The sequence below is a fragment of the Lactuca serriola genome, chromosome 4, assembly GCF_051521515.1.
Source record: "Lactuca serriola cultivar US96UC23 chromosome 4, Lser_US96UC23_V15, whole genome shotgun sequence".
NCBI classification, from domain to species: domain Eukaryota; kingdom Viridiplantae; phylum Streptophyta; class Magnoliopsida; order Asterales; family Asteraceae; genus Lactuca; species Lactuca serriola.
Window position 1 is genome coordinate 361,578,522 of NC_136411.1, and position 24,255 is coordinate 361,602,776.

The 24,255-nt window shown below is 33.5% G+C and overlaps 2 protein-coding genes across 3 annotated transcripts; one reads left to right on the forward strand and one right to left on the reverse strand.

Moving 5' to 3' along the window:
* Positions 1-13,905: 13,905 nt before the first annotated feature.
* Positions 13,906-17,994, forward strand: LOC145097630 (patatin-like protein 2). Of its 2 annotated transcripts, XM_079035234.1 has the most exons (7): positions 13,906-14,292; positions 14,397-14,578; positions 14,662-14,721; positions 15,337-15,529; positions 15,619-15,780; positions 17,237-17,545; positions 17,660-17,994. In XM_079035234.1, exons 1-7 carry the CDS (start codon positions 14,098-14,100, stop codon positions 17,885-17,887), a joined length of 1,329 nt encoding a protein of 442 aa, XP_078891360.1. In that variant the 5' UTR covers positions 13,906-14,097; the 3' UTR covers positions 17,888-17,994. The 2 variants fall into 2 exon arrangements, with proteins under 2 accessions (XP_078891360.1, XP_078891362.1); XM_079035236.1 differs by lacking the exon at positions 14,662-14,721.
* A 47-nt stretch (positions 17,995-18,041) lies between these two features.
* LOC145097631 (peptidyl-prolyl cis-trans isomerase CYP40-like) lies at positions 18,042-20,891 on the reverse strand. Its single transcript, XM_079035237.1, has 9 exons — positions 20,622-20,891; positions 19,498-19,998; positions 19,083-19,170; positions 18,947-18,999; positions 18,742-18,846; positions 18,553-18,628; positions 18,399-18,436; positions 18,244-18,315; positions 18,042-18,154 (listed from the first exon to the last, which is right to left on the reverse strand). Exons 1-8 carry the CDS (start codon positions 20,790-20,792, stop codon positions 18,262-18,264), a joined length of 1,086 nt encoding a protein of 361 aa, XP_078891363.1. The 5' UTR covers positions 20,793-20,891; the 3' UTR covers positions 18,042-18,154; positions 18,244-18,261.
* Positions 20,892-24,255: the final 3,364 nt, after the last annotated feature.

Below are 24,255 nucleotides of genomic sequence, written 5' to 3' on the forward strand. Positions count from 1 at the left end.
AGGGTCGCTGAGAGCAACTTCAAGGACAAGTCTGCTGCACCAACTCCCAATCCACCCGCTGCTCCTGTCTTGGCCATTGGACAAGGAAAGGGAAAGAAGAGGAAGGCCTCGTCAAAGAACTATCGCAAGGTTAAAGCCCAAGATGGTGCCTCTTCTAGTGGGACCAAAGTTGATCCTACTAAACCCTGCCCTAACCCAGAGGAGGCAGTGTGCCACCACTGCCACAAGATAGGACATTGGAAGAGAAGCTGCCCAGAGTACCTGCAAGCCATCAAGGAAGGAAGGATCAAGCCGTCTTTCGCAGGTATATATACAATTAAATCTAACGATTCATCTCACGATATTTCTTGGGTTCTTGATACCGGTTGTGGTTACCACATTTGTTCTAATGTGCAGGGACTAAGAAGAAATAGAGACGTGGAGCATGGAAGAATAAATCTAATCATGGGGAACAGAAGATCGTCGCCTGTGACCAAGATTGGAGTGTATTCTTTAGTGCTTAGGAATGGTTTATCTTTAGATTTGAACAATTGTTGCTATTCGCCAGAAATGGCTAGAAACATCATTTCATTTCATGGTTTGTTTAGAAAAGGTTTTAGATTTTCTTTTAATAATGAGAATGGTTCTATTTTGGCTTATCTAAATGGTGTCTTTTTATTTTGAAGCTATACCATGTAATGGAATTTATGAAACTGTTATGATTGTTGATAACTTAGGAAATGATGTTTTGAACATAGATTCTTCCAATAGTATGGATAAAGCATCCTTGTGGCATTGTCGCCTTGGACATGTCAACAAGAAACGCATAGCCCAACTCCAAAAGGATGGAGTGTTGGAGTCTTTCGACCTTAGGGAAGATGACACATGTGAATCTTGTTTGCTTGGAAAGATGACTAAGTCACCCTTCGTTGGTTCTTGCGAAAGGGGTGAAGGTCTATTGGACCTAATACATACCAATGTATGTGGACCGTTTAGATCAACCACTAAGGATGGGAACCGCTTCTACATGACTTTTACCGATGACTATAGTAGATATGGGTATATCTATTTAATCAAGCAAAAGTCAGAAACCTTTGAAAAGTTCAAAGAGTTCAAGAATGAAGTGGAGAATCAATTGGGCAGGAAAATCAAGATGCTTCGATCTGATCGAGGAGGAGAGTACCTAAGTCTTGAATTCCACGATTATCTCAAGGAGTGTGGAATAGTTTCACAATTGACGCCACCTAGGACACCACAATTGAATGGTGTGGCAGAAAGGCGTAATCGAACCATGTTAGACATGGTTCGCTCTATGATGAGTCGTGCTTCACTACCTATCTCTTTTTGGGGGTATGCCTTAGAGACTGCCGCCCATATCCTTAACCGAGTCCCTACTAAGAAGGTTGCCAAAACACCTCACGAGATATGGACAGGGAAAGCTCCCTCGTTGACACATATCAAGGTTTGGGGTTGCGAGGCTTTCGTAAGACGAGATACTCACGACAAACTCGAACCTCGTAGTGAGCGATGCATTTTCATCGGCTACCCGCAGAAATCCTTTGGATATCTCTTCTATAGACCGAAGGACAATGTTGTCTTCGTTGCGAGGAGAGGAGTTTTCCGAGAATGAGAACTCATAGGCCAAGGAGACAGTGGGAGGCAAATCGAGCTTGAAGAGATTCAAGAGTCGATAGATGAAGGAACCTCTACCACTGGCACTCAACCCGAGGAGGAAACTCTGGTTGAACCGATTGACAAGTCCTTACCTCTTAGACGTTCCAAAAGAGTTAGAGTTCAACCCCAGTTTTATGGTTTTCATATTACTCCCGAAGGGTACACGTATATTAGTGATGGTACACTAATAAATCTTGATGAACCTAATAGCTATAAGGAAGCCATGGCAGGCCCGGAGTTTGCGAAATGGAAAGAGGCAATGGATAGCGAGATCCAATCCATGTATGATAACCAAGTTTGGAATTTAGTTGATAATGTGCCCGGACGTAAGACCGTTGGGTGCAAATGGATCTTCAAGAAGAAGACCGACATGGATGGAAAAGTACACACATATAAAGCGCGATTGGTCGCGAAGGGCTTTACTCAAACTCCCGAAGTTGACTATGATGAGACCTTCTCACCAGTTGCAAAGATAAAATCTATTAGAGTGATGCTAGCGATTGCCGCATTTCATGATTATGAGATTTGGCAAATGGATGTCAAGACCGCTTTCCTTAACGGGAAGTTGGCTGAGGATGTTTATATGGCTCAGCCAGAGGGGTTTGTGGATCCGAAGCATCCGAATAGAGTGTGTAAGCTTAAGAAGTCCATTTATGGACTTAAACAAGCATCTCGCAGATGGAATCTTTGCTTCGATGAGAAATTCAAAGAGTTTTGATTTATATGAAGCGAAGATGAATCGTGTGTATATGTCAAAGCCAGTGGGAGTATAGTTAGCTTCCTCGTTCTATATGTCGATGACATATTACTCATTGGAAACGACATCCCGACTCTGCAGGAGGTTAAGTCCTGGCTCGGGAAGTGCTTCGCTATGAAGGACCTCGGAGAGGCTTCCTATATTTTGGAAATAAGGATAGTGAGAGAAAGAAGTAAGAGACTAATAAGACTTAGTCAGAACACTTACTTAGAGAAGGTACTAAAACTTTTTAGTATGGAAAACTCGAAGAAGGGAGAATTACCGATACAAAGTAATGCCAAATTGAGTAAGACTCAAAGTCTGAGTACCGAAGCTGAAATAGCAGAAATGAGCCGAGTACCATACGCTTCCGCAGTTGGCTCAATCATGTATGCTATGACTTGTACTCGCCCTGATGTAGCCTTTGCTTTGAGCATGGTTAGTAGATATCAAGGGAATCCTGGCAGAACCCATTGGATTGCGGTGAAGAATATACTTAAGTACCTTCGGAGGATGAATGAATGGTTTTTAGTCCTCGGAGGGAGTGATGACTTGAAGGTGCGAGGGTATAGTGACGCCAGTTTTCGGACTAACAGGGACAACTACCGTTCGCAGTCGGGCTGGGTCTTTACCCTGAATGGAGGAGCAGTGACTTGGAAAAGTTCCAAGCAGGAAACCGTAGCTGATTCAACGTGCGAATCATAGTACATTGTAGCGAGCGAAGCGTCGAAGGAGGCAATATGGCTGAAGAACTTCATCGGTGATCTTGGAGTTGTACCTGCCATAAAGGAGCCCATGGAGATTTTCTGTGATAATGAAGGAGCGGTTGCCTTGACCAAGGAACCAAGAGATCATGGTAGATCACGACACATAGACAGAAAATATCACTTTATTAGACATCGTGTAGAAGAAGGACAACTTATAGTGAAGAGGATATCATCAGAAGATAACCCAGCAGATCCGCTTACGAAGGGACTGAGTAGGGTTAAGCACTTGCAGCATGCTAGGAGTATTGGGCTGAAGGATGATATTAGTATAGATTAGATAGTATTAGAAACGTGTAATAGATAAATGTAATTAACATTTGATGATTAAATAAATGAGTTTTATTTATAAGTAATGTTACTGTCTTATGTTAATTGTTTAACTATTGTTTCATTTTTGCATGTTTTGACTTCCAGAATAATTGAGCTTATTAAGAATAATCGAATTGTTCAAATTGTCCACAATCGTTCATATGTTGGAAGTAGATATGAATGAAGATTGTCGTGAATTGGTGTGTAGATTGTCTAAATGGTATTAGACATAGCAAAGGGTTGTTGCAACGTTCATGAGTGCTTATGAACTAGTTTTGAGCATTGGAATAAACACGTGCTTGCTGGAATCACCTTATGGAATATGATATAAAAGGGTGATCGCAAGACGATAATATCATATAGTCTTAAAACCTAGATATATGGTTTGTTATTTGTTAATTGGTTGTACATTGATAATGCGAAAACGCATCAATAACTCGGTGTTATAAAATGCATTGTTGTGTATAGTTGGTTAATGAATAAGTAAATGCATATAAGTCGAAGTTTATCTGTAACTTTTATTCCAAGAGGATAAAAGCGATATCTCGGCCGCTCGATGATTTGATTTGACTTATGTGTCAGGCCCGGTCAGAACTAAATTGATGTGTTCGATTAAGTTCTATGTCAAATAAATCGGAGATCGAGAAACCAAAATGCTAGACTAATCATTCCATAGAATTGTCAGCATGATATCTAACAGAGGACTGTACGATCCCTTATCTAAAGGACAAGATTGATTAGATCAGAGTTTGATTGCGTCTTTGAGAGCTACGATTGCGAATCGGATTGTACTTGTGCATATAGTTACTAGACTTATCCAAGTGGGAGACTGTTGGAATAGTGTCTAAGGCTGCAACTATATTAGGCAAGTATGTGACCCGGTTGTGCATGGTCCTTTTGGGTTGCCTTCACCATAGCAACTTGATAGGATGATTTATTATGAGAGAATAAATATTATTAATATATTATGAGAATAATATATGAAATAATAATATTGTTATTTGATTAATATAAGTCATAGAATTAATTAGAATTAATTTGGTGACTTAAAGAGATTAATTAAATAAGAGGGTATAAACTGTCAATTGTTTGATAGTTACAGTTTAGACTGTAAATCCTTAGTGATAAGGGTTGGACGAATTCTAGGGCTTGGGATAGCTCAAAATCGTCCAAGGCTTATCTATGGTAAGGATTTGGATTGCTTTAAGGAAAGATTATCCAACTAGGGTTTAAAGGTGAAACCCTAAGGAGTCTACAAGTATAAATAGACCCCTAGAGCAAGGGGATTCAGCATCTCTTCCAAAGAAAAGAAACCCTGGCCGAATTTCTTCCCTAACCTCTCTCTCAAATCATCCTCTTTGCTAGTTGGTGTTTGTAAGCCATTAGAGGAGTGAAAATTGTGACTCTAGAGCTCCAAGACAAGAAGATCAAACAAGAGATTCAAAGATAAACTTCTAGATCTGATTTTGTATTGTTCTTGTACCTAATTAGTCATTAGAAGTCTTGGATTGAAAGCATGTTTAATTAGAGAAACCTAGCTAGATCCAAGCATTAGGGTTTTGCATGCGCACATAGGAAAGTTCTTATGGCTAAAACCCATCACTCTCATCTTACGAAAGCTTCACAACCCCAAACCTTGATATGTGCCAACGAGGGAACCTTCCCTATCCACATATCGTGAGGTGTTTTGGCAACCTTATTTTTCGGGACTAGATTAGGGATATGGGCGGCAGTCTCTAAGGCATACCCCCAGAACGATATCGGAAGCGAAGCTTGACTCATCGTGGAACGAACCATGTCCAACAAGGTTCGATTACGCCTTTCAGCTACACCATTCAGCTATGGTGTCCTAGGAGGTGTCAATTGTGAAACAATTCCATATTCCTTAAGATAGTCGTGCAACTCGATACTAAGATACTCACCACCCCTATCGGATCTGAGCATCTTTATCTTCCTGCCCAATTGATTCTCCACTTCTTGCTTAAACTCTTTAAATTATTCAAAGGTTTCTGACTTATTCTTGATTAAGTAGATATATCCATATCTACTATAATCATCGATAAAAGTCACACAGAAGCGGTTAGCATCCCTTGTGGTGGATCTGAAAGGCCCACACACATCTACATGTATGAGATCCAACAATCCCTCACTTCTTTCACAAGTATCAGTTAAAGGTGATTTAGTCATCTTTCCAAGAAAACAAGACTCACACGTGTCATCTGACCTAAGGTCAAATGACTCCAACACTCCATCCTTTTGGAGTTAGGTTATGCGCTTCTTCTTGACATGTCCAAGACGATAATGCCACAAGCATGCCTTGTCTAAACCATTAGACAAATCAATATGCAACACATTATTTGCTAAGTTATCTACAACCATCACAGTTTCATATACAACATTACAAGGCAATGCTTCAAAATAAAATAAACCATTATAATAAGCATTAATAGAACCAATTTCGTTATTAAATGAAAATCTAAAACCTTTTCTGTACAAACCATGAAAAGAAATAATATTCCTCATCATTTCTGACGAGTAGCAACAATCATTCAAATCTAATCCTAACCCACTACTAAGAACTAAAGAATAAACTTTGATCTTGGTGACAGGCGACGATTTCCTATTCCCCATTATCAGGTTCATCTTTCCATGCTCAACATCCCTACTTCTTTTAGTCCTTGCGAAGGTGGGCTTTATATTCCCATCATTGATGTCTTGCAAGTACTTTAATCAGCTTCTCTTCTAATGCCTTTTGTCTTGGTAATAGAACCATGTTGCTTCCTTCGGATCGGAAGAGGGAGGAGCGAAACCGAACTTTGCTTTGAATCCACTAAAGGACCCTTCATGGGACTTTCCCTTCCAGCTCGACTTAGAGGGAGCTTTCCTCTTCTTCCCTTTTCCTTGTCCAATGGCCAGGAGAGGAGTGGCAATAGTAGGAGTGGGAACGATATTTTTCCCTTTCAGACCACTTTCAGCAGCTCTAAGTAAACCTTGAAGTTTGCTCAAGGTGACTTCGTCCTTGCTCAAATGATAAGTTGTCTTGAACTGATCAAAGCAGCGAGGTAAAGAGTGTAGGACTATTTCAATAGCCAACTCTTCATCAATGTTCACGTTCAGCTTGAGCAGACGATCCACATATCTTTGCAACGTCGTGATGGACTCTCCATCCTTCATCTTGGTCATGATGAATTGAGTGACTATCTCGTACCTCTCTGACATACTCTTCAATGGTACTTTTTCATCAAGTCCAGACATATCTCGTAGGACCAATAGTCCTCATAGAATCGCTGCAGTTCGGGAGTCATAGTGGCAACCATGATACACGACATTTTGGTCGCATCTTTGACATGGGCCTTGTATTTAGCGATTTCTTTGGGAGTCTACTTTGACTCATCAATATCGTTCAGCTCCTTATCAAGAACATACTCCTTGTCCTCGAATCTTAAGGCCATTCGAATGTTGCGGATCCAATCATTGAAATTGGACTCATCGAATGTTACATTCGCGCGAATGCTCAAGAGCGAGAAAGTGTTGGAGGAGTTGTTGTTTCAGGAAACGGGAACATTGTTTGAAGTTGACATCTGCAAAAAGAAGGAAAAGTTTTGATTAGATAGGAATCCTTAATATAACACCCAAAATGAAATATTAAGGCTAGGACTCAACACAATAATTCACATTCGGAAGAGGGATGTCGTAATTCAGTTGTAAATTATTTGAAGGTAGGTAAATGACGATTTACCAATTCCACCATGAAAAACAAAAATTAAATAATTAGGTTTTATTAAATAAAATTCCTAGATCTTTTGAGATTCATTGAACTTTTCAATGGCATGTTTAATCTCGATTATGCCCTTCAAGTTTGTGACTGGGATACCGAGGATCACAAACAAGGTGTGAATAACCATGCAAATTAGTTTGGTACTCTCGTTGTCATTTACCACCTGATCAATGTGATGGTTAGCCACACACGCTCCATTGATCAATGATAATTTACAACCTACCCATTGCCACTCTTTGCTAGTCTAAATTAGTGTGTCGGTTAACCACACACGCTCCACTAACGACTTCACAAAGTGCAATGTGTAATTTCATGGATTAGCATCAGATTCACATTTTCCTAAAGTAACCAAGATTGGGAATTTAATAAAACATTTAGTTACTTAATAATTATCATTATACTCTTATCGAGAATTAACGTCATATCCTACCCGTTCGGCTAACGACCATCCACCAATCAAGGAAGCGGTGGGTGAGAGTGGACACTCATTCAACCTCCATTTTATAGGCAATTTCCTTATACCCCCTTATAGATCGACTTCGTGGATGAGGCCTACTAATGGTAAGATTGACTTTATCTTTTATATATATATATATATATATATATATATATATATATATATATATATATATATATATATATATATAGGGGAAGGCTCATGCGAAAATGCAAAGAATATGCGAAAATGCGAGAACCAATAAGAACATGCCACATCAATAATCATTATTTATTCATTATGATTTATTTAATTTATTAATGAAGGATAACTAAGTAAATTACAAAAAATGAATTATAACCGGTTGTTTAAATTAATAACCGTAAACATTAACTGCAATTTTAAATTAACATTAACTTCTTTCAACTAATGAACGATTGAATCATCTTCCAACGTTTAACTGCTTCATTCAATAACAATTTTGAATTGAAGAGATGTCTACAACAGCATATTAAAAGAATTGTTCTTCATATTTAAATCATGAAGAAAACGAATCTTTCAAAAATTTAGCCATTGCAACTATACAATCAACATTAAACGATGGAGATAAAGGCAAGTTTTCAATGATTATAATTAATATATTTCTGATGTTAAAATTAAATTTTTACATTTTAAATAGATTAATTCGTAATATTTTAAAATACTAATTCCTTCTGATTTGGAAAATGAAGCAACTGAAACTTTGAATCATTCTTCAAATGGATCTCACCTTCAACAACAAAGGAGAATGATAAAGGCAAATTTTATACTTAATATTAAACTAGTGAAGAGACCCATCCTTTGCATGGGTCGGAATGTATTTTCTACATTTGGTATTATTTTTATTGTTTACTCTAATGAAATAGAACATTTAAAAACATTTTCAGCTTAATTTACTATGATAGTTGATGACATTCATGACAAAGTTTCTCTTTAGCTAAACATTTTTGGAAAGCATCATCTATGAGAGGTGCAACTTCTTCCCTTTTTTCCCTTTCAAAGTGATCCATCGTCTTAGTTAGTTTTTGCATCGTCTTTTCCATTTCTTGCATCTCTCTAACTTGCTCCTGCATTTCTAGCTCCATCAAGGACTGTTTTCTCACCTTCTCCTGTCAACAGAAAAGGCAATGGTCCATATGAAAAAAAAAATAGGAATGGAGGATAGAGATTTTCAAACTTATCCTTTCAATGATGGGCTTCTTTTCTTTCTTTTTGATACATTTTCCAACATTATCTAGTAAATTTTGTGCTACTTCATGCTCATGTTCCTCGATCTCCCTAAGGGGGCTGATAATAGACAAATGAATGCCAAATTTCTCTAGCGGTCTTGATATATGATGCCAAACCTCCAAGGTAGCTTGAGATTGATTATAATTCATCATGCATTAAAAAAAACTCTAATTAATAAAACAAAATGGTACTTCTTTCCATCCACTTATGATAGATATAAGTGAAAGCAAAACGCTATAATACAAAATAATAATAATAATAATAATAATAATAATAATAATAATAATAATAAATAAATAAATAAATAAATAAAATCAAGGTGTTAATTCTGCCAATTTTCCCTAAAATTAACATAGAAAGTGCACCTATAATAAGAAGAAACAAAAGTATGTTGGTAAAATAGAAAATTGACTAAAAGATTGTTGTTATTAATTGCATTTATTATTTTTTCATGAAAAGGGAAAATGCAAAAACAACAACCTACTTTTTATATTATAGCATCCAAATCAAGGGTAATATATTTGTATTTCTTGCCTCAAATACAAAAATAGAGTAGCCAAAATTGTAACTTTTACAATATTGAAATTACATGTACAAAGAAGAGGATCCAACTTTAACTTCAGGTAATTTTTATTAAATTGAGGACAAAAGAAAAAACAAAAAGTGGTACCTTTATCATTTTAATAGAAAACGATTTAGCATAAATTTTCCTCAGGTTGATAGTCATCCCTGCCCAAAAAATTGAAATAGAAACTAACATGTTAGTAATTGTTTTTTTTTAAAGTGAAGTTTCTTTAATTGGAAAATACACTCAATCAGAATATTCAAATTTTTACCTGTTCGTTTGAAGGGACCCATCTCTGATTGAGAGTTACAAAAACCTCTTAAAGAAGCTAACCTGATAAAGAACAACAATGGTAAGCTTTGCACAATCATAGAGAAATTTGATATCCAAAACTTGAAGTTCTTCAAACCTGATGTTGAAAAGCTTCTTTGAGTTGTCCTTTGTTGTCGAATGGAATTACCTGAAGAAAAGAATAGTAGTGGTATTGTAAGTGAACTTGAAAATAACATGATGCTATCAGTTATTCCCAGAGCAATCTTTTATATCTTCATACCACTTACATAAAGAATAAAGAGGTTAAGAAGTTGTAACATTTCTACTGGTCCAGACATTCGAATAGCGATCGAAAGACCAGGAGATTGGTTCTAGAAAGCAATTCCAGCTGGGTTGACGGCTGTGTGGTAACATCCATTTGGTTTGGAATCAAAGAGAAGCTGATGCAATCAAGACTCATTTAATAATACCTCCAGAATAAATTACCTTAAAATTGTGATCCATCCCACAAAATTCATGAGAAATGTCCAAAAAATTGAGACAAATACATGTGTAGTTTACCTCAAAAAGATTAAGCACATCGATATAACCAAATTGTTTGATGGAACTATGGACTTGTGAATTCAGAGAAGCTTAATTAAATGACCTTAAAATCAAATGTTCTTATGTATGTCTCAATTAGGCATTCCATCAAATAGTTGGCCTGCAACTGAGAAGTGGAAAACAAATTCAAAGGAATTAAAATTAGAAATAAATAGAAAGGAATATATACAAACGTTAGGGATTATGTGACCTTCTTCGGTATGAGTAAAAGGGTAAAGGGAGAATTGTGAATGAATCGAAGACCTTTAAGAGCTTTATAGTGCGAGTTCCATCAAGCATAACCAGAGGAAAAGAAGAAGTCGATGAGAGATATCAAACTAAAAGCAGTTCAATATAACAAAACCCAATTTGTGAATTCAAAAAACAACAATAGGAAATCGAGAAGAGACAATACCTTTGTTCTTAAAGGATGTTGTTGTAGCTGAACTGTTGAAACCCTTTCTTTGCAATCGACATTTATGAGGATTTTTCATTATGATTCTGCTCAGTCGCCATGTTCTTTGAGTTTAAAAGATGGGATTTAGGGAAAATTAGACTATGTGATACCATGTCGCTTCTTCTTGCCTTCCTCTCGAAGCCTTCCGATCTCTATATGTTGGTTTATTCCCAGTCAATCAAAACATACACAATCGGTTGGTGGTTGAGACGGTGGAAGAACCGCATAACCAGAGGAAAAGAAGAAGCCGATAAAACACAGGCGGTGATATACACGTGTATATGGAGGAAACATCGAGGAGGAGGCGGTGGATATATGAGATCAACCAAAGTCGCGTCAACTAACTCCCCAACATACGCCGCCGGTTGTGAAAATATTAGATAACCTCCATCAAACAATTACAAATTTAACCTTTAAACTAAAATAATATATAAAAAATAATAAATAAAGAGTTTCCTCACCGGGAAAAAAAACTACTACGTGCTTCATTACTATAGGTTCTTTTCTTTTTCACATCTACTTCTCATTTTCACTAGAACCGACTTATATATATATATATATATATATATATATATATATATATATATATATATATATATAAGTATTAATCTTTTAATATTATAATAATATAAGGGTTGTATTTTAAACTTTTAAAATACTAGGATTTTAGAATTTAATATTCAAAATTAAACTTTTAATTAAATTTTAAATTCCACAACTTTGAGGGTGCAATTTGAAACTTTTCAAAATTAATAGTTCAAATTTTAAATAACTAATTAATCATATAATTAGACATTATCTTAAAGTTTGACCAAATCTATCTATTTTGATAAGGAAATCGGATTACCATTCAATAAAATCGATTTTTTGGAGATAAAAACGAGTTATGGTAATTATCCTAATCCAAAATAGATCAAAAATTCGGAAAATAAACTAATTGACGAGTCAACTCTTCGAGTTCATCTAGCAGATTGTGAATCTGCTTGATTTTCTGGTTTGGATAAATCACTATTGCATCAAATATAACAGAAAAACATCCTAGGCTCTGATACCACTGTTGGGTTTTGAGCATAACAACATTCATATGTGTTCATGCAACCCTAATTGCTTCGGATCTAAGTTTTTCTCTAGTTATACATGCAAAAAGAATTTCCAAAGCAATAACCCTAAACTAGCATACAATTTTCGAAATTAATACGAAAATTAGGGTTTGATTGTTACCTATCTTGTTATCTCGTAATAACAAGTAATCCAATGATGATCTTGACTCTCGAAAGCTTGAGTGCCTCACGCGTTGCACCTCTAATGGAATTACAAACACCAAGAGCAAGGGATGAGTGGGAGAGGGGAAAAATTAGGCTAGGGTTTCTCTTCTGTGAAGCAGTAGCCAATTTCAAGAGGTGTAAGGGTCTTTATATACTTGTGGCTGCTAGGGTTTCCTGATAAAACCCTAATTCCTTACTTAGGCTCCAAGCAGCCCATGAACCTTCCTTCTGGAAGGCCTTGGACGATTTTTATAGGGCCTCCTATAGATTTTGTCCAACCCATACAAAGGGAGTCCACTGCAACTATCATTGATTTGCAATATCATTCCCCGTACTTTTAATCAGTTCCTTTAATCCCAAAATTAATACCAAATTAATTTCTGATTAAATATTAATTAAATAATATGATTTCATATTAATATATTATTTTTATAATATATTAATAAATCATTAAATAACCTCTCTCTCTCCAAAGTCATCATGTCAAGTTGTTATGGTGAAGGCAACCCAAAAGGGTCATGTTACATCAGAACAAGTACATACCAATTATAATTATGGGTCTAGACACCTAATCCAACAATATTTTAGGTAACTCGCTAAGCTTTGTGCTTACGATTTAATGTTTAAATGTTTCAGGTACTTCTGATTTCAAAAGGGAAGGGCTCGACTTGATCGCATTGCATCCATTAGAGTTTTTTGCAATATTTGTTTTATGATCTTACACTGATGTTTTGATAATACTTTTATACTCTAATTATCTTTTGGATGAATGAATGAATGGTTTTGGTTATTGAAAAATAAAATTTTTATTTAGTATTTTTTTAGCACTTACACAATACGAAGGAAGGGTAAGGGGAGAAGATGGCTCGATGATGGGGGTGGGTCTAAACCCATTGTCTTCCTCTAATCGCGTTCGTGTGTTTTTCACTAGATTCAAAACCAAATCATATATGAAATTGGGAGTCGCGACTATGGAGGCGTCTAACAATGGCATTGATGGCAAAGGCTGATAGTTATGGAAAGAGGTCGAAGGTGGTTTCTGCAAACTAAGGAGAAAGATGGTTATGGGGAAGGAGAAGACGGTGGGATTAGGTTATATGTTTTCTATTTTTAGAAAGTGCATGTATGTATGTGTTTTTGAGAGAGAGAGAGAGAGAGAGAGAGAGGGAGAGAGAGAGAGATATGTATGCGCCCTCTTTTATTTTTTTTAATTATTAAAATATTAAAATAAATATTAAAAATGTAAAAATAAAAATAAAAGGATATAATAGCCATTTTAATTATCGGGGGAATCAAAATCACACAAAAGATGGTCACAATGACCATCAATCTAAAAATGCTAATGTTTAGACCAAAACTTGAAAAAAAAATGCATATCCCATCAAACATTTTTTCAGTTTTGTCCAAATATAAATTAATTTAAAAGGGTATTAAAGTTTTTTTTGCCTAGTTTAGGGACCAACTATACAGAAAATCAAAACCATAGGAAGTCTGTGTAACGAAAAAAAAAAGCTGGGGATGAAAACTACAAATCTGAATAACCATAAGGACCATTTATGTAATTTTGTAAATAAGTTAAAGTGAATTACAAATTTACCTACTATGGTAAGTCAAAATTTATTAGTGTTTCTACATGTTTCTCTCTCTCTCTTTTTTTTTTAATATTCTACACAACATATATCACACATTAGTAATTTATATGTATACCCATTTATGTGGAGCTCAATGGTCCTCCTGTCTTTTCTCAGTTTTGCTGTTTTTGGACATTCTTAGGAAAATTCGAAATGAGTCCCAAAGTAAAAAGTCTACAATACCCTAACTTTCACAATGGAAGAACAAGAACTTATTCTAAACAAAAGTCAGAAATTCAAAACTCATCCATCATACGAACACACAAAGATTTCTTGAAACTTTATAGAAACTCATCCCTCCTAATCTTCCATTTCTCCAATTGATCTTTTATGTTTATAGGTATCGGATTCACAAAACGATCTGTCGATCAAATCAATGAATAACACCAATCTTGTAATCATCTGGATATTAATCATTACCATTATCGTACCCATCAAGTCGAATAAAGGAACCGATAGACCAACTAATGTGGGGTTGGCAAACTATTGCACCATTCTTAGCATCGATGGTGGTGGTGTTCGTGGCCTCATTCCCAGTACAATCCTTGCATTTCTTGAATCCAAACTTCAGGTAAATGTATATTATATATTTCCAGATCTATTGTTATTGTTTTTGTTGTTGTTTATTTATATATGTTAGAGTTTTTTTATATTGGATTTGTTGTTTTGAGATAGGAAATAGATGGACCAAATGCGCGACTTGCAGATTATTTTGATGTGATTGCTGGAACAAGCACCGGAGGGTTGATGACGACGATGCTTACAGCTCCTGATTATAGAAATCGCCCGCTTTATGCTGCGAGAGACATTAATGGATTCTACTTTCAACATTCGCCTAAAATATTTCCTCAACTAAGGTGAATTTCGATGATTTTTTTTTTTAAATGGTGTTGTTTTGATTGAAACATTGTTTTCATTATCTTTTTCGAATCAAATACAGCGATGATGATGATACGATAATTAGTGAAAAATTTTCTACTCAACATGAAGCCTGCGATGGGTAAACACCTTCAACTACTTTTGTAGTTCATGATAAGAGGGTGTTTTGAAGTGTGTTATGAAACTGGTTATCTGATTATTACAATTTAAATTTGTAATAATCAATTTTTAGTGTTTGGATAAATCGATGTATTTTTTAAGATTTTTTGAAAGTTGATGGATCAAATAATCAGTTTCATACCAACTTCAACAAAACCGATCAGTTAAAATATTTTAATCGCCGACTTATCACTATTTTTATCTTATTTTAGAAACATTTTCCCAACGAGGAAAAATTCTAAAAATATTTTTATAGTCGATAGAAAGTAAATTGTCATAATATGAGTTTACATATTTTAACGTAAAATTACCATTTTTTATTAATCTTTTATAAACTTCTTACCTAATTATCACAACTTCAATAACAAATATAAAATATATCCAAACACTATCTCTTATAAAATGCTCTACCATAGCGGATTATATGATTTTGTTACTTGTAAAGTCAGTTTCAAAACACACATCCAAACAACCCTAACATTTTATTATCATCTATTTCTAAAATTAACCCGATTAAATACCATGAAAATAAAAAGCAAATACTTGTATAGATCTAAATTAAGTTTTACCATTGTAGTCGAATCAAGTTCCTGAACTCGGTAGCGGGCATGTTTGGTGAGGTCGCCGGACCAAAGTACGACGGAAAATACATCCGATCATTAACCAAGACGCTATTACGAAATATGACAATTAAACAGACTTTAACAGACATTGTTATACCTGCTTTCGATATCAAGCATCTTCAACCTACCATCTTCTCCACAGCTCAAGTAAGCTATATAACTACTCAATTCATCGAATTGGTCTTCGTTAGGGTTTGGAATTTTAATGATAACGAGTTTCAGTTTGATTCGTTTAGGCAAAAGAAATTGCCTGGAAAGATGCGCAATTAGCGGATGTATGCATCAGCACTGCAGCGGCTCCGACGTATTTTCCGCCGTATTATTTTGAGACTAGAGATACCGATGGAACCAAACACACTTTCGATCTCATCGATGGTGGAGTTGCTGCAAATAATCCGGTAATTATTGTTTCTCTTTTTCTTCTACAATTTTTTATGTTCTGATTACAGATGCATTTTGATTTGAGTAAATTTCATTTTTTGTCCAAAGTTATAGATAATTTTTTTCAATGTTTTCTTTTGTAATTTTTTTTCTTTTGAAGTTTTTATGATATTTTCGGTGTCTTTTCTAATTAAAATAACTGGTTTTAGTTTTTAATTATAATAGTTTTGGTCCAAAAAATATAGTGAAATGGACCAACACCATTACAAAAAAAACTCAAATAAATACCAAAATGACAAGAGAAAACATTTTGTGACCAAAACTGTAAAAATCAGCTATATTCAAAGAATCAAAGGACAACATAATTTACCCTGGACACTAACTTAGGAAATTAACATATAATAAAAACGTTTTTACAATTATTAGTGCCATAAAAGTGGTATTTTTACTTTTTACGAATAATAGCATGATATTTATAATACATAAAATGGGTTAAAGTCGTCTATATCTTTAATGCAAAAAACCTCTTAAATAGTTTTGTTTGATAATAGAAATTACTTCTCTTTAATAATATGGTTTTGTAATCATATGGAAAAATTGCAAAGAACAGCAATCGTACTTTACCCTTGATATCAAGATGGGCAATGTTTTGATTTATAAACAATAGAGCAAATTACAAGAATCCCTATGGTTTAGGGTAATTTGCATATTTGGTCCCTAACTTGTTTTTTTAACTCCAAAGGTCCCTACTGTTTATTTTTGTTACGCGTTTGGTCCCTGTTTTACCTAAAAAAATCTATCTTGCCCTTGATTTTTTAATTTATTTAAATAAACACACCCCCAACCTCATCCCCCTCACCTTACCTTATCTACCCCACCATTTTTCCCTATTTTAATAATAGTCTTTTTAGGTAAGACAGGGACCAAGCGCGTAACAAAAACAAATAGTAGAGACTTTCCGAGATAAAAAAAATAAGTTAGAGTCCAAGAATGCAAATTACCCCAAACCATACGGACCATTCGTGTAATGCATGAGTTATTAATTTATCAACAATAACAATGTACTCTATTTTTTAAAACAATAGTAACATATTTTCATTTTGCCCTCCATAAAATCAACGTTCTTACATTTCCTTGCCAATATTGGCAATTTACTTCAATTGCTATGTATGAGTTATTATATACAGTAATCTAAGTACATTGTTATTATTGATTAAACAATAATGTATAGTGCTAATGTTGGTAAAAGAAAAGTGAAATACCTTACATTCTACTGCAATTTATCCTTAATCATATCAAAGAGGCTCATTATTTATGAAACTATTCTAAGATTTTAGGACAAAAAAGATTGTTAACTGAAAGTACAAATCCTTTAAATTAAGTAAAAAAAATATTTTTTTTTATTTGTAGGAATTTATATAAAAAGTGATAATGTAAGTATTATTTAAACGACAAACAACTGATAATTGACAGACGCAACTTGCCTTGACGCATATACATAAGGAAGTGTTGATGGGGAAATACAGATTCGCGGGTGCAACTTCGAACCACGTTGATGCCAAAAGGATGCTTGTTCTTTCACTTGGAACCGGCATGCAAAAATTCACCGAAAGATATACAGCACAAAAAGCCGCAAGATGGGGTTTGCTGAGGTGGATTTTCGATAATGGGTCCACCCCAATTCTACATATTTACAGTGATGCCAGCTCAGACATGGTTGATATCCACGTGTCAACTCTTTTCAGAGCCTTGAACGCCGAAAAGAATTATCTACGCATTCAGGTAGTCTTCTTAATTTCAATCCAAAATTCCAAATCCTTTTTTGCTTTTTTATGAAAAACGAATATTATTAATACTACCCATTTCTATTAGAATTAATTATGTTAATAATGGCAGGAAGAGAACTTGACAGGGGACCAAACTTCAGTGGATATTTCAACAATGGAGAACATGAAAGCTTTAGAAAATATTGGGAAAAAACTGTTGCAAAAAAACGTGTCAAGATTAGACGTTGAATCAGGCAAATTCTTAGAGGTTAAAGGCGCAGGAACAAACGCTGAAGCTTTAACACATTTCGCCAGACAACTTTGTGCAGAAAGAAAACGTCGCCGTTGTACAAATTAAGGTTTCTTCCATTGGTCTTTTTTGTCTTTATTCTACCAGATCAATCAATCTTGTAACGTCTTTTTTCTAATAACATAGGATTTCATTAATCATTTAATCATTAATCATTATACTGTCCAAATTCCATTTTCATTTTTTTTTAATATAAAAATCATCATATAACATTCAAATCACATTCATCAATAAGCAATAATTGGTTTGAATCAAGGACAAAATTTTTTGTATCACTGAATTACTTGCTAGATCTGAGAACATGTTTCCGGAATCCTGAAATAAGATATTTACAAAGGGTAAGATGGTAATTTTTAACCGAAGGTTAATTCTTAAATATATATTGGTATAAAAATAATACTTACAGTTAAATTTTTGTGGAATTACTTGAACATTCTGGCAAATGCTTTCTTTTCTTGATCCCTCCTATCAGCAATCTGAATACACATTAAAATATAAATTTAAGTAAAAAACAAAATTTATCTTTTTGAAATTGAAATTTGAGAGAGAAAGGACATACCCTCTTCTTAGCTGCAGCTAGCTCTTTCTTTATTCCACCTGAATTAACCAAAAACATAAAAAGCATCAGATAAGATGTGTATTTTACTTTTTTACCCTTACTAACAATAATAATACTTATATTATTAACAATTAAAATGGTAAATTAAATTTACCATCATTAGGTTCCAACACCAGTGCTTTCTTGAAACTTTCAACAGCTGAATCAATGTCATTGAGTGCCATACTTGCCTGTTTGTTATGTAAAAAAAAAATATTTTATATTTACAATTGGTTAAAATGAACTTTAATTATAATTTATAAATTATAAATAAATAGATAGATTGATATATAAATATAACAACCTGGCCTTGACGAAAAAGAGCTTTCACATTATCATCCATTTCACGAAGTGCAAAGTCAGCATCCAATAAAGCTCCTTTCAAATCTCCAAGTTTCAATTTGCAAGCCTAAAATAAAATAAAAAAATTAATAATCCACTTTATACCCTTCTTTAATTATATTTTTATAGAATATTTTCTTGTTTAAATTGTCTTTTTAGCAACTTACAGAACTGTTTGTGAAGATCTGTGATTTTGTCTTCCTTAAAGAATCAGTTTTCCCTGAAAAATCAAAAGAACATAATATAATATGTATCAATTTACTATTAAATAAATAATAAATAAAAATTTCTCATTATATTCACCTTCATCAATATCTTCCTTCTCCCAGCATATGTCCAAGTAACGCAAAGCCTTACGATACTTCCTAAGGGCATTTTTGTAATCTTGCTTCTACAAAATGCAAAAACAACCACAAAAAATGTCATTTTTTATAAAGGGGTCAAAATGTTGCATCTTTTATGCAAATAACATTTTACACTTATCTGTATAAAAATCAATATTTTGACAACATTTTTGGAAAAGAATTATTAATTTTACTATGAGATGAAACCCTTTAAACAATAAAAGGGCAAAAACAGAAAGTTATGTTAAACTTTTAATTTAGATTGTAGAATTATAGAAAGATAAAGTTTAGGTTGTATAATGTTGTGTCTTTTTATCAATTAACCCTAAAGAATATACAAAATTACATTATCCAAGTAATAAAATTTAGATTACCTTAAACTGTTCATTCCCAAAAGCTTTAATGGCATCAACAGCAGTCATCCACCATGAAACTTCTTCAGGCTTAACATCAAGATCAAGTGGCCAATCAGGATAAGTATCACCATCTTTAAAAAAGTCACAAACACCATCATCTTCTCCTTCTAGAAGCTCCCCACAATCTTGTATAACAACTTCTTGAATAGGTAAGTCGTTTTCTACAGTTGTAGTATGCTCAACTGATCTAACAACTCCCATTCCTTTTATAACTCTACCAAAAACTACATGCTTTCCATCTAGATGAGATGTACGTGTGGTTGTGATGAAAAATTGAGAGCCATTTGTGTTTGGACCAGAATTGGCCATTGATAGCATTCCTTTTCTTTCATGTTTCAATTCGAAATTCTCATCTTCAAATTTTAAACCATAGATTGATTCTCCTCCTGTGCCATTTCGAGCAGATATATCACCTCCTTGAATCATGAAACCTTTGATCACACGATGGAAACATGATCCCTGCAAGTTATGATCAGACAATAAGATAATGATGTTCACCTTAGATATGTGTGTAATTGTTTGTTTATTGTATTTGGTTCTCTGTTTTTCATGAATATGTTTGATTTTGTGAGTTTTGATGTAGGATTGGTTGATTTGCTAGAAAAGGAACATAAGGCATGTATGAATTATATGAATGAACTTGGGATTAAGCCTATACAAGCTTTACATGACATCAAGTTGCACTTACAGTTTGAAAGATGACAGACATTGATTAGATTAGAAATTAGCATAAAAAAGTTCAAAAGAAAGTCTCTTGCTTGTCAAACTGGAAAGAGGCTTTCATTCATATAATTCATACGAATTTGAGGAACCCTAACAAAGAGAAAATCAAAATATTCGATTAGCTTGTTGAAACGCAAGGAAACTCATTGAGTGAAGGACATAAAACTTGCAAAACACATACGATTTTCAACTGAACAGCTAGTAGAAGAGATAGAATCAGGTTTCTGAGAAAACTAAAACTACAAACAACCAATCATAGGTAAAAAAAAATATGAAATCAAACATATTTGCGAAAAATACAGAATCATATATAGTAAACAGATAGAAAGGTTATCAAGTGTTGATGAACAAGATTATACCTTCAGATGGAGGGGAACACCAGTGTTAGGACCAATCCCCTTCTCTCCAGTACAAAGAGCCCTAAAATTCTCAGCAGTTTTGGGAACAATGTCTTTGTATAGCTCCACAACCAATCTCCCTTCAAGCTCACCTCCGATGCTTATATCCAAATAACACCGCGGATTCGCCATTTTTTTTCTTTCTTTTCACAAAAGCTTCAAACAACACGAAAGAGAACTTAAAACCCTAGTAAACCGCTTCGCTTCCTCTTCCGCCCGCTATTTATTTTGAAAGTTGTTTGGGGTTGATGCTAAGATACGCGGGGTACATTGTAGCACCCTGTTGATAGGCTATGATCAGATGGGAAACGGAACAGGAGAAAGTGGTGTACTCAAGGTGTTGGACGGTTGGATTTGATCTGATGAAGTAATCGGATGGTTGAGAAGGAAAGTAGAGAAAAGACATTCGAGAATAAGGAGATTATCGTCGTATGATTTGACGTTGACGTGACCCTCGTGTGGATGTCGGGTTGTGATCCGATATGTGATACGGGTTGTCGGATATTTGGGTCCACCACCTCATGATTTGGACTAGACATTGGAAAAAATTCAAGAGTGGTAAATATTTTAGGTTTTAGGGTTTCTAATACGATACAATTGGTGGAACCCATTTTGAATTATAGGACAAAAACCATTAAAAACCATTCCATGAATAGGATTTGGGTTAAATGTTGCGATGTTCACAAAATACCAAGGCATTAAATATTTTCATCAACAAAAGTTAAAATAATTATTATTAGCTTTTCAAAGTTGATTAGTTGTAAAATATTTTTTGTTAAGGAGGCATTTTAAAACCGGTCGAGATTTCCGAAAAAATAATGGTTGGTCTTATGCATAAGTAATTCACACAACTATTTTTTTTAATGTGTTAGAGCTTCTTTAACCATAAATATTGAGATAGTGATTATTTAATATTATTTTAATAATTTTATTCCAACCAACTTCTGAAATAATTTTTTTTAGAGGCTTTTACATTTTACCTCAATATTTGGTGTTAAAAAAAGCCAATATAAAAATGGTGTGACTTTTGAAAGTTAAGTAGAATAAAAGTGGCTTTTAAAATGGTGTTATAAAGATCGATTGGAGTTGGTCTTAGGCTATTTAAAAAGATTGCCAAAAAATAGGAAATTTAAGCTACTCAAAATATACTAATAAACTCTCTCATGTTAGTCTAGATCATAACCTCATTGACAACCAAACCAAACCAACAATCTATAAAAAATATTTCATTTATTCTTATCCCCTTTTCATTTATTCATACCCTCTAATGAAAGGTAGTTACAAGGGTAAGATTATAAAATGAGGAGTAGCAACAAGGTATCCCATATATATATATATATATATATATATATATATATATATATATATATATATATATATATATATATATATATATATATATATATATATATATATATATATATATAGAGAGAGAGAGAGAGAGAGAGAGAGAGAGAGTTTGTCTTTTAATGTCTTGAAACTAATATTTTATACTGATTGGCCAAAGAAATATAAAAGATACAGTAAATAAAAAATGTTAAATGATCTCACCAGAAAAGTAATTATGACGGACGTATGTATAAGAAATCAGGGGTACAAATATCAATACCCGTCAAATTTTTAGGGTGAGAAAGAAAGAGGGGAGGGGTGAATAACAACACCCATTTTCCATCATTATATTTTATTCCTCATACTCTCTTCCTCATATTCTCTTCGTCACAACCACAAACAATCAATGAACAAATGCAAGCTAAATGAACTATGCCAGTAACATAATTTGTCATATCTTCGGTATAATTGTTTGAGGTATGATGCAACTCATAACCGCAGTTCCAAGGTTTAGTTGTGGTTAGTAATTTTACTTATTGTTCGAATTCGATATTCAAAACTTCTAAAGAAGCTGAAAATGATGTTGCCGGAGTCGCTTTCTTTAACCTCACAAATGGTATGTCTTTTTATTGTCAAAATTACATTCATTAGTCAAAATTACATTATTAGCCTTTGTTTTATTTTTCGAACTTTAAATAAAAAAAATCGAAAAGGTGATTTAGGCAATTCTGGTACTCCACATCAACAAAAACTATCAAAACCCAACAAAACAAAGTTGAACGAGTTATGTCAAAAAAAGGATGGTGATACATTATTTATTCATGTAGAAAGATGGGCCATGACCACAACCCCTATTTTAAAGCTTCAGTTAATGTCAATAGCTACACATATGCTTCTACATCCATGTTCAAAACATCAAAAGATGCTCAAAATGATGTTGTTGTCATTGCTCTCTCTCAACTACTTCTTCCTAAGGGAAGTCGATCGGTCTTCATGGTGGAGTTGGAATCTATCTTAGCGTAGCGTAGTAGCATAGCGTTATATAATTATATTTGGTCTCATGTATTGAATCATTTAGGTAATCATTTAATCTTTAGAACGAAAATGTTATTTTATATTATTTTTTATTCGGAAATTAAACGAAATATGCAAAATATGCAAACATGTAATTATTTTAATGTGTATCAATAATAAATCTCGTAAAATGAAAATAGATATTAGATAATAAATTATACTATAAGTAGACTTTTATTTAATTTTAAATACTTACATGATTTAAATTATTATTTTCTTATACTTTTATTTAATTTTAAATACTTACATGATTTACATTATTATTTGCTTATGTAAGTATTAATTAATTTAGATTTGGTTTATGTAATATTTATTGGATTTTTTTATATAAGCTGTTTTTATAAATATATTAGAGTTAAATTCTCTAATTTGGATTTTAGATTTTGTTAATCAGATTATATTTAAATCATTTTATTCACATTTGATTTTTTTTATTATGAAGTTTTTATTTTGTTCATGATTTTATTTGATTTTTGTTTTTTATTTAAGTATTAATAGTTGAATACTTGATTTTATTTAAGTATTATATTCTTATTCTGGTTGATTTTGTTTTTATATTTAAATTATAATTTTGTTTTTTAGTAAGTATTAATAGACGTAGATTGATGCGTCTGAAACAGCTACACCTAATTTTACCTCATAATCTACTAGCTATTCGACCCAAGGCAGTGTACCCCTTCGCAAATAGTATAACACAAAAGTCGAGTATCAAACACAGGGAATGGTTTTAATTAATTAATCTACTCACTATTAAATTAACCTAAGATTCTAGCAAAGTTAATTGATTTATATCTAATTTTGTAAGTTTAGATAAACTTAACTAACTCAATCAATTATGAAAAGCATTCCTCTTAGTTCGAATCCACTTTCCCTCATTATTTAGTTATTAATTAATGATAATTCTCGTTGATTACCAGTTAATATTTTATTAGCAATTCAATTCCAAATTTATTAATGTTGAATTAATTCATGTAGCTCTATGCATAGTCACACATAATTTAACACATAATCAATTATTAAATGGATTGGAGCTATGTAAGATTGATTAGGTAAACACAATATTATGATCACAATATATGTTCTCTAGCACAACCAAAACTAATACTTTGATTACTTAACTAAGATTGATTTGATCCTAGCTCTAGCAGTTCACCGGTCACTAAATTACGAGATGTCAAGTTCATGCAATTCA

Coding starts and splice junctions, on each gene's coding strand:
- LOC145097631 (XM_079035237.1), bottom strand. CDS start 20,792: ATGGCGAATCCGCGGTGTTATTTGGATATAAGCATCGGAGGTGAGCTT. Junction 19,000..19,082: donor GAAGGAAGATATTGATGAAG/GTGAATATAATG, acceptor TTGATTTTTCAG/GGAAAACTGATTCTTTAAGG. Junction 18,847..18,946: donor AGATCTTCACAAACAGTTCT/GTAAGTTGCTAA, acceptor ATTTTATTTTAG/GCTTGCAAATTGAAACTTGG.
- LOC145097630 (XM_079035234.1), top strand. CDS start 14,098: ATGAATAACACCAATCTTGTAATCATCTGGATATTAATCATTACCATT. Junction 14,293..14,396: donor TTCTTGAATCCAAACTTCAG/GTAAATGTATAT, acceptor GTTTTGAGATAG/GAAATAGATGGACCAAATGC. Junction 14,722..15,336: donor CAACATGAAGCCTGCGATGG/GTAAACACCTTC, acceptor TTACCATTGTAG/TCGAATCAAGTTCCTGAACT.